General features: G+C 32.9%; 1 protein-coding gene across 1 annotated transcript; it reads left to right on the top strand.

Annotated features, from left to right (window-relative positions):
- The first annotated feature begins 1,021 nt into the window (after window positions 1-1,021).
- Window positions 1,022-5,674, top strand: LOC21386990 (probable receptor-like protein kinase At1g80640). The gene is made up of 10 exons (XM_024171567.1): window positions 1,022-1,341; window positions 1,743-1,921; window positions 2,063-2,314; window positions 2,414-2,546; window positions 2,721-2,784; window positions 2,913-3,009; window positions 3,178-3,280; window positions 4,255-4,373; window positions 4,475-4,564; window positions 4,952-5,674. The coding sequence occupies exons 1-10, from the start codon at window positions 1,179-1,181 to the stop codon at window positions 5,078-5,080; spliced, it is 1,329 nt and encodes a 442-aa protein (XP_024027335.1). The 5' UTR covers window positions 1,022-1,178; the 3' UTR covers window positions 5,081-5,674.
- The last annotated feature ends 4,873 nt before the right edge of the window (window positions 5,675-10,547 follow it).

The raw sequence follows: 10,547 nt of genomic DNA, 5'->3' as shown, positions 1-10,547 counted from the left end.
TTATTCTGTCTTGTTTAGCATAAATGACTTGCACGGAGTACAGTGAAGAAAATAATGCTGCAAATAACTTCGCGTTACTTGATGGACCTCCATGATCTTATGCCCTACACCTTAATTTTATGACATATTTACCTTAATCCCTACAGTGGGACGGTTGAAACTTTTGAGAGAATTTTGTAGCTGGGTATCTTTTGGGTATAACACAGTTTTTAACCATTATGTTCTCGTTCTATTTTGATAACCATTGTACTTTATCTAATTTGATACAATTTGATTGGAAGACAGATTTTAGGATATATATAGGACGTGTTTGGAACTTTTTTTAAAATAATTTTATTTTTTGTATGAAAATGAAATGAAAACGTTTTTAATATCAGACAGAAATTATTTTTAAAAATATGTTTGATAGTTTTATCAAGATATTATTTTCAGTGTAAAAAAACCTATTAATGCTATCTTTCTCTCTCTCTGGTCGAGAGATGAGAAAATAAAAATAAAAAATGAAAAACGACAATTTCTCTCTCATTTTACACTAAAGTAAAAAATTATTTTTATTTATATTTTTTTATCTTTATTGCGTCAAACACTATTTTAAAAATATTTTTATTTTTTTTTTAAAAATATGAAAAATAAAAATGAGATTAATTTTAAACACAGCCTATCATTTTTTATTCTAAGAGACGCAGTCAAAATATATATAAAAAAAAAAAAGTGGAGTCTGTGAGAGGAATGGTGGGGAAAAATGAGGAGGGCTTCTCACACAGTCAAGCATTGGTGGAAAAATAGAAAATATTCGGTTCCAAATTTTCTCAACTGCCCACGGGCCATGTGACTGTTGTGCCCTTGCCCCCACATTCTTAAAAATATTAACCCTTTTTTTTTTTCTCGCCCTCCTTTCTTTCCCTTTCCTTTTCCATTCTCTCTTTTCCAACAAAAATAGATGGATGGGAAAATATATTATAAAAAAGAAAAAAAAACACAGAAATTCAAAAAAAGAAACTAGAAAGAGAAGCCCTTTCTTTCTTACGAGATGGTCCATCCAAATTTTCACATTCTCACCTTTTTTCTGTCTTTGTTGCTTTTGAGCCCTCCAAAAGCACATTTCTCCATCTTCATGTCTTCTTAAAAAAAGAAAAAAAAAATATAAAAAGAAAAACGCATAGAAAAGAACAAAAACTATGAAGCTTGTTCTTCTTCCTCTTCTAGTAGTCCTTGTTCTTCTTCTTCTTCAGCAGCCATGTTTCATTGGGGTTGGTGCCACACCGGAGAACCCTCTTGTTTCCTCTCCGACTATCTCACCCTTTTCTCAAATCTCTTCTATAATGCCTGCCCACTCTCCTGGTAATCTCTCTCTCTCTCTCTCTCTCGTTTTTTTTTGTTTTATTATTAATGTCTCATTCTCTGTCTCACTCTGTGGCCTGTTCTTTTCACTTCATGCTTGGTTTTCTAGAATGGTCACGCTCTCAGCCTTTGTCAAGATTTCAAATTTTGAAAAACGCCCACGAAATTAAGCGCATTTAATATTGTATAAAAGAGTGTTTGAATTTTTCTTAATCTTGTGGCCAATAGTAATAGCAGCTATACACCGCCTTCAGATGTGTTTATTTCTGTTTGAAAAAACAGAACAAAGCTTTTATTTTTAAATGTTTTAATGTTGTAAGGTTTTGGTCATTTCGCGTAACGGTCCAAACTTGAGCTGTTTTTTTAATCTATCTTTTGTGTTGTGTGTACTGTGTAAACAGGAATTGAAGAAGTAAGTCCAACTCCAAAGCATCAAATGGGTTCCCACAAGAGAATTCTCGTGGCTCTAATCGTTGCTTGCACTATTCTAGGAGCAATCATATTGTCGTTGTTGATTTTGTGCGTTTATCACTTTAAGTTTTCTCACAAGAGACTTAAAAAGAGAAGTTCTCAGAACTATCCCTTTTTTTTTTTTTTTTTTTTTTTTTTTTTTTTACCACAACCAGTTTCTGGGTATTTTCTATTTTTGAATTTTCTTCAATTGTGCTTCGTATGTATTGTCTGATTTTTTATGGGGTTATGTTTTTTTTTCCTCTCTCAAGATGGTGAAAAGGGGCTGAGATTAAATCCATTTGTTGGTCGCTTCCACTCCACAAGTTTGGTGGGGAAAAATGGATCTGTTCTGTTGATGGACTATAAGATCCTAGAAAAAGCAACGGATAATTTTCTGGAAAGTAATATATTGGGTGAAGGTGGGTTTGGGCGAGTTTACAAGGCTCAATTGGAAGATAACTTGATTGTTGCAGTGAAGAAGCTCGATTGCACAAGCCAAGATGCCGAGACAGAGTTCCAGGTACTACTTTTTTTTTTTTGTTGAAAATTTTAAATTTACTTATTTTTTTTAATAAAATTATTAAGGTTATGGAATTGCCAATTTTGGGAACTTTTGCAGAATGAAGTGAATTTGTTGCGAAGGATTCAGCATCCAAATGTTATTTCACTTCTGGGTTGTAGTAGTCAAGGCGACGAGAGGTTTATAGTTTATGAATTGATGCAAAATGGGTCTCTGGAAACGCAATTGCATGGTATGGCGTTTCTTTAATTCTTTTTAAAAAAATGACTGGATACACACTTGAATTTGGTGTTGGTTAATACGCCTTAATTTTTTATTTATTTTTCATGAAAGCGGTGAGCGGTCTATGGTCTTATTATATATAATTGCTTCATTTTACATAATATATTTTTCATCAATTTGGTAGGACCCTCCCATGGTTCTGCATTAACGTGGCATATGCGGATGAAAATTGCTCTTGATACAGCAAGGTCAGATTGTCTTCCCATTTAATTATTTGTTTATATTATCTTTTCCCCTTCTCTTTTGTCTTTTTCTTCTTCTTCTTTTCTTTTTTTCTCTATTTGCCCACTAACATATTGGCCAATTTTTTTACCAGAGGATTAGAATATCTGCATGAACACTGCAACCCTTCAGTGATCCATAGAGATATGAAATCATCTAATATTCTTTTGGATGCCAACTTCAATGCCAAAGTAAGAAAACGTATAAAATTATCCAAGTGTCCTATCTCTCTTCTATATTATCTTTAACATTGTCGAGTCCTATGCTATTGATAATGTAGGATTTTGTACATTATTATTGCTCTTTCCCAATAAATATCACTAATTCTCTCTCTCTCTCTCTAATGGTTGTGGAATCAGTTATCCGATTTTGGACTTGCTGTAGCCGATGGGACCCAAAACAAGAACAGCATCAAGCTCTCAGGCACATTGGGTTATGTAGCTCCGGAGTATCTGCTAGATGGTATGCCAACTAAGCTTGTAATAATGGCACAAGTGTGTCTTTTAAGTTTGACTCTTTGCTATATGTCTATTCATAAGTATATTATTCTCTTTCCCCAACTAATGTGTTAATTATATTTGTTCTCTGGATCCCTGACAACTTCTAGTGTATTGAGCTTGGTGAAGTTTGTTAATTATATATCTTTGCATCAAGTAATAGTGAGCAGCACATGGTAGCTGTACTGCCATGTAGGGCATGCTATCTTCCGGATTAATAATGTCTCAAAGTTCCTCTTAATCTACCATTTTAGGCCAATGGTTGGCGTAATAAGAACTTGCCTTTTATTTACTAGCTGGAAGAAAACAAGATATCCAAAAAAAAAAAAAAAAGGAAACTCATAATGTTCAAGTTTGGTGAATATTAGTGAGGTGACACAATAATTAGGTTCAAGGTGATTTGAAGTTTTTTAACTTTCCACTTTCCAGGTTGCTGGCTTGGGAATATCTTAGGATCCGTTTGGTTCACGCGTTTAAACGCATGATTCTGATTCTGCTGCAATGTTGTCTCTCACAGCAAATTTAACTAAAAGAAGTTCCCGCCAATGGGTTCTGTCACAAAATTTGAATTCAGAATCAAAATGGCTGACTTGAACCCATGAACCAAACGGGTCCTGAGTTTAATCTGGGGCAGCCTTAAACACAGGGATCAGTTGAACTTTACTATTTACCTTAGTAGCAGCTTCCAAATCTTATATTGTAAATTTGTAATGCCTTGTTTCAATCCTTTTAATCTGGGGTAGCCTTAAACACAGGGATCAGTTGAACTTTAGTATTTACCTTAGTAGCAGCTTCCAAATCTTATATTGTAAATTTGTAATGCCTTGTTTCACTCCTTCCTTTTGCAATATCTTGATCATGCTGATCCTGGTGTATTTTGTTGCTTAAGCACTGGTGGTAACTAACTTGAAAGGAAATTACTAACAAAAATATTTTCAGGTAAGTTGACGGATAAGAGTGACGTTTATGCATTTGGGGTTGTTCTGTTGGAGCTTCTGTTAGGACGAAGGCCTGTGGAAAAACTGGCACCAGCTCAGTGCCAATCTATTGTCACATGGGTATGTCTTCCTCTTAAACCCCAAGCAGTCTAGTCACTTTTCCCAATGTATCCAACAAACAACATCAACAACTAACTTAACTACTTTATGCTATAATGCAGGCCATGCCACAGCTTACTGACAGATCAAAGCTTCCGAACATTGTAGATGCTGTTATAAAAGATACAATGGATCTGAAGCACTTGTACCAGGTTTGTGGACTGGAAAATGAAATGGCTAATTTCCACATTAATGGGTTGCAAATTTAAAAAAAAAAAAGGAACTTTCTTGATATAAATACTGTGTGCATGTATGTGTAAGCTGTGGCAAATAGAATTTAAAAATAAGTCAGTGAGTTATAGGAAAGGTCCCTGCATTTGTTCGCTGTGTGGTTTAAGTCTTGTTTGCTATCACTTTCGGTTTCTGCTGTAAAGGGTGAAAAAGAACGATGGAGATTCTCTCACACAACAATTTTAGAAGATCTCCTTCGTTTTACTTTTTGTTTACAAAAGAGAAGAAAGAAAATGCAACAAAGAAGTAAAATTTGTCATCATCCATACTTTGCTGTTGTCAAACCGGTTTCAATATGCTATGTGTAGGTCGCTGCTGTGGCAGTGCTATGTGTGCAACCCGAACCGAGTTACCGTCCTCTGATAACGGATGTTCTGCACTCTCTTGTCCCTCTTGTTCCGGTCGAACTTGGAGGCACGCTGAGAATTACCGCTTAGTCTGCTGTTTCAGTAGGTTTTGGTCACTGATGAGTGTCAAGAGTTTCAGGCTATCTACCGCTTCTGCAACATTCTATGGGGTCATACACTGCTCAAAGTATAATTCTGAATTTGTGACATGACATTGCTTGGCTCACCGAGATGATTGTTTCGCTGCAAAATTATTGTCTTATTGATCTATGAGAGGCAAGCAAAGGCAAAAAGTTGGCTTGGTTGAGGGGGAAGAGTACTGGTTGGTTTATCCCATTCGTAAATTGAAGCAGAATTTTTTTGATTGTGGAATCTGTGAATATGAGGGTATTCAGACAAAGACCAACTGCTCTTTTTGTCTTTTTTTTTTTTTTAAATTTTTTTTTTTTTTGTAATTGTTCTTCTCGTACTATGGTGTATGAAAGTCAGCTTATTTTTCAGGGTCAGTAAGAGAATTACCTCTATGAAGCTCCATTTGTATTTCTTGAGAGTTTTGTAGGAATGTAAAAACAAAAAAAAAGTCTTTCCTTATGAACTCAAACTGCTGTTATTTAGACGTTCAAAATCTGTCATTGTTCTTGATATTGAGATGGGGCATGTCTAAGCCTTAATCAGGAAAGAAAGTAGCCGTAGTTTCAATTCCTTGTTTTGCAAATCAAAGTTTTTTTTTGTTTTTTTGTTTTTTTTAATTGAATCTTCTATCTTAAATATACGGACCACAAACGTTAAGGTCTCTCTCGTATTAAATACAATGAAAACAAAGGAATCTCAACGCACATGTATCTGGCGGGTTATCCTAAATTTGTGTGTTTGAAAACAACAAACGTGTTACTTTTCATAATATCCAGCCACCAGCGGTAATTAAATACGACAAAATCTTCAAAATAAAAGGACAATATTATCCAAAACGGCAACCACATACAAACGGCAATGTTGATAGAAACAAAAAATTGATGGAAACGACACCGCATCCTTCTTCAAACCATTACAGTGATTAAGAAACGACAGTATCTACTAAAAGAAAGCAAAAATATTAAAACGACACAATATATTCTAAATGGCAACGTCTACTAAAAACAACAGAATGAAAACGACAATGCACCCGAACAATAGTCTCAAGAAAGGATACAATCCCAAAAAACAACCATCATGATTAAAAACGACACGTATATTTTCAATAAACGACATAATATACTACAAACGACAGTAACACATGGACGACAATAAATTAAGAAACGACACCTCCCACTTTAAAATCAAAATAAAAAAGGACAGCGTTATTGCCAACGAAGAAAGTCTGAAGGCTATAAGTCTCGACACGATATCTTTTTCTAAATTATAAAGAAATAAAAAAATAAAAACGTCAACATGACGATTTGTACAAACGAAAATATTTAAGAAAAGACAGCGTATACTTTCTTTTGTTTTTTGTTTTGTTTTTGTTTTTGTTTGTTTTGGACTGCGAAAAGGACACTGAAGACTTAAAAACAACACTTTAACCACTTAACAACGGCAATAGCTTAAAAGGCTATAATTCATTCGAGCTACAATAATTTCGAAAAATAGAAACGATTACTTTCAAAAGCAACTAAACGACATTTCCTCAAACAAAACGACAATGTAATATCCATCTATTTAGTATATTCTCTATATCTATCGCACTTCAACAATGGAAAAAATTTAAACTCGACCAATGTACCGAAACGGAGAACAACCTATTTAAAAGGATAATAACTGTTGAACGACAATATCTACTGGCAAAGGACAATAGCGTCGAAAATTAACATACAAACGACAGTAACCCTTAAGATGAGAATAATGGCGGAAATTTAAAACGACAATAAAAATGACATCATTGAGGAAAACGACAATAATTGAAAAGGCCACGAGTATTTAAACGACAAGAATGTCGAGAAGCAGAGAGGATAACTTGAAAACAGTAAAACGGCAACAAAACGACACGGGATGTTGAGGTTAATAAGACGATGATAGTTCTAATAAATAGTAGGCTGATATTATATATGCAACCTCAAGACCAAAAAAAAAAAAAAAAAAAAAAAAAAAAAAAAACAGGCCAACACTAACTTGAAAAACAACACAACGGCAGTCCAGAACAATAACATCCCCTTGATGTAGTTCCCAGAAAAAAAAAAAAAATCCTTTAATGAACTACAAGTATTTTCTGAAACGACAGCAACAGTCAACAATACTTTTGTCACTAAATTTTTATAGCTTTAATCTAAAGACATTTCTATTTTGCCCCCACTAAAATTTTACGTTCTCATACATGCCCTTATTGAACTTACACCTTTCAATCTGTATTTGATTTTTTTGTGAAAAATAATTTAATACAATTTCACATATTTCCATGTTATGCATTTTTCTAAAAAAAAAAAAAAAATTAATATACGCCTTCACTAAAGTAGAATGCTGACTCCAGTGTCCACTACATACCTAAGCAATTTTTTGATCTGTGGGTTAAACTCCGAGTGGGATGATATAACTGAAACTTCAGTAGTGAAGTAAATAAATAAAATAAAAAACCTTTGCAAGAAGAAAATTAACCAAGTAATTATGATCAAATTAGGGATTGCAGGTAATGTGATCACTTAAATTTAGGACAGGTGCAACATATATTTCATCACCGGTGTAGGTAAAACAAAAACGACCCTCAAAAGGGTAAGGTAAAGCGGACTAGCTGAGATTGTTCACTTCACAGATTCGAGTTTTTAATTCGAGCTGAGATGTGACATTTTATGAGAACTTTTTACTGTAGTAAAAAAAGTTAGATGTGACATTTTTTGAGAGCTTTTTACTGTAGAAACGTAGAATTGAAAACTCAAATCGGTGAAATGAACGAGGGTGACAAACACATGCTTTTGTGGACAACCACATTAATTTATTACATTCAGTTGCTGATCAGTTATACGATGATGAGTTTACTCCAATCTTCGACTCTACCAAGCTTGTAGTCCTTATAAAGACAAGCGTTTAATTTGAGACAAGTCTTTGCATGGATTAGGCTCACATGTCCCTTTTCACTTGTGCAATTCCACTAATCATTTTACATTACTATTTCTAATACTGTTATAGGATGCATTGGATTTTTTTGTTTGTTATATATTACTAATTTCATTAGTAGTAGTATTTCTTTCCACTCTAAATCTGTTATAATATTATATTAAATAAAGCATCCTTTTATATGATCATATATATATTCGATTAAAGAAAGATTTTCTTAATTAAATACTCCTTATTGAAAGCAACATTATTTTTAAGAGCTTTAGCAACTACTAATGCATCAGAGTACTTCGCCGATTAGTGAAATTTTAATTGAGTACTGTTTCCCCCCCCGCCTGAAAAGCTACAGTTTTGCCCCATTATTATGAGAAATTTATAACTATGTTTCTATCTAACCAAAAAAAAAAAAAAAAATCTAATATTAGTTTTTTCATAGTGCGGAACTTCTGGCAATAGCCACTAATTATACTTAATTATATCGAACTTGGGGAAAACAATAGTGTACTAACTAAACTTTGTATTATCAATTGGTGCTTTCCAACGTAAGCAAGTTTTTGCAATAGTAATTCGTTTACATGAGGAAAATGAATTGCGAATTTGAATATATAAGAAATGAATTGAGTACTTCTAATATCGTCTGAGATTCCAAATCTTCTTCGTTTGAATATTACGAATATTTTTGATGACTTGAGATGCTAGGGATATCGAATATTATTGCTTCTCACTCCACTATTTTCTTCATTGGATACCTTAAAATCTACGGAAATGATATCCAAGATCTGTGTCGCTGATTCTGTTAGAAGACTGCCTTATTTTAAATATTAAAAAAGAAAACAAATAATACAAGCCAATTGATTTGAAGTTCAAGAGAATAACTAATTAGGGGATGGCACTTGGCAGACGATTTTTCATAGATATATATGATATACACACATATATATATATATATATCTTATAAAGTTTAAGCCATTGTGTATACACACACACACACATTTATATCAATACTTGTCATATCATGATGCTTGAAATAGAGACACACGGACGTGAAATTTTGAAGTTATAAAATAGTGTCAACTTTTCCTACAGCTGTAGATGCTAATGCAGTCAAATGAAGTCATATAATAACGACGAAATCTCTTTATAATGACAATTTTTTTAAAAAAAGAAAAATAGAAGAAGAGAAAAACAACCCTATGCCCATCGGGTACTAGACAATGATATTAGACTTTAATTTAGTAAAAGTTAATTAATTTAGCCATGCAAATAAATGTCAAGTTCAAATATGCTGTCCCAATATTGGTTAGTCCTTCCAATCAAATTTTAACACACGTAGTAGTCTTTTTATATAGTTTATTAGTAATGGATTGGTTCTTCTCTAGATGACTTGTCTGCGGTGTCGTTAATAAACCTATTTTTCTATGGACATCAAATAATTAACTTGATCAAAGAGACACAAATTAGACTATATGTATATGTATTATTTCCATTCCACGGCACCAAAGTCGATCCCAATATTCTTTCAGGATTTGTGAAGATCTTTTAGGTCCATAAAGATTTGCTGGAGGAGGACCACCAGCCAGTTCATGGCTAAAGCTTTTCCAAGTTAATTTCAGGGGAGTTGGCGTGGACTATGCCCATAAAATAGATTTCCAAAGGATTACACGAATCTTAAAACAAGAGCCAAGACGATAACAAATCTTCTAAACGTGTTTTTTTTTTTTGACCTTTGTACACACACACACACACACACACATATATATATATATATATATAAAGACTTTTGCAGGTTGGAATTACTTTTGTGTTGGTCCTCCAAAAACTGATCTCGGGTTATTTACTTATAAAAACCAAGATATTAGTCTCCATCCCAATACATCATGCTGCAAACCTGTTGGGGAACATACTCATTACTTTCCTTGCAATATTTTTGTTCACATTATGTGTGAGTTTGCTAGGTTGTCAGGTTTATATAACTCATTAAGTCCCATATCATTGAATTATGTTTGAACAGGATGTGTGAAAGCAATTTTGCCCACAATGTGAACCGAAAGAGGAATTTCTTGACGAAAAGAACGATAAACATACGTTTTGTGAGAGCATAGTTTAGTAGTGCTGGAGATTTTAGAAAAATTATTTTTAGCTGTACTGAAAGAAAAAGTAGCTGTTATAAAAATTAGCTTAGTGTTTGGTAAACTATAATTATAGTAGCTGTGTTGGTTCTAAAATCAGTGTAATAACGTTTAGTAAATTATAAAGTTGAATTACTGTAGATAGTTAAAAATTACGACTATATTATATTATACTATGATATAATTTATATAATTACAATATAATATATATTTATCATTATATTTAATATAATAAAAAACTATTATTATATAATATATAATATAATTGTGATATAGAATAAAATAACATTATTAAAATGATTAATATAATTATAATATTATATAAAAAACAATAATATTTCAGTTAT

This window comes from Morus notabilis, unplaced genomic scaffold (genome assembly GCF_000414095.1).
Source record: "Morus notabilis unplaced genomic scaffold, ASM41409v2 Scaffold958, whole genome shotgun sequence".
Taxonomy (NCBI): domain Eukaryota; kingdom Viridiplantae; phylum Streptophyta; class Magnoliopsida; order Rosales; family Moraceae; genus Morus; species Morus notabilis.
Note: the sequence above shows the minus strand (reverse complement) of the source record. Positions and strands in the feature narration are given on the sequence as shown.

Bases quoted from the DNA above. Each gene is read 5' to 3' on its own strand.
- LOC21386990 (XM_024171567.1), top strand. From the start codon at position 1,179: ATGAAGCTTGTTCTTCTTCCTCTTCTAGTAGTCCTTGTTCTTCTTCTT. The intron at 3,281-4,254 runs GTATGCCAACTA...AAATATTTTCAG, and splicing joins TCCGGAGTATCTGCTAGATG to GTAAGTTGACGGATAAGAGT. The intron at 4,374-4,474 runs GTATGTCTTCCT...GCTATAATGCAG, and splicing joins GCCAATCTATTGTCACATGG to GCCATGCCACAGCTTACTGA.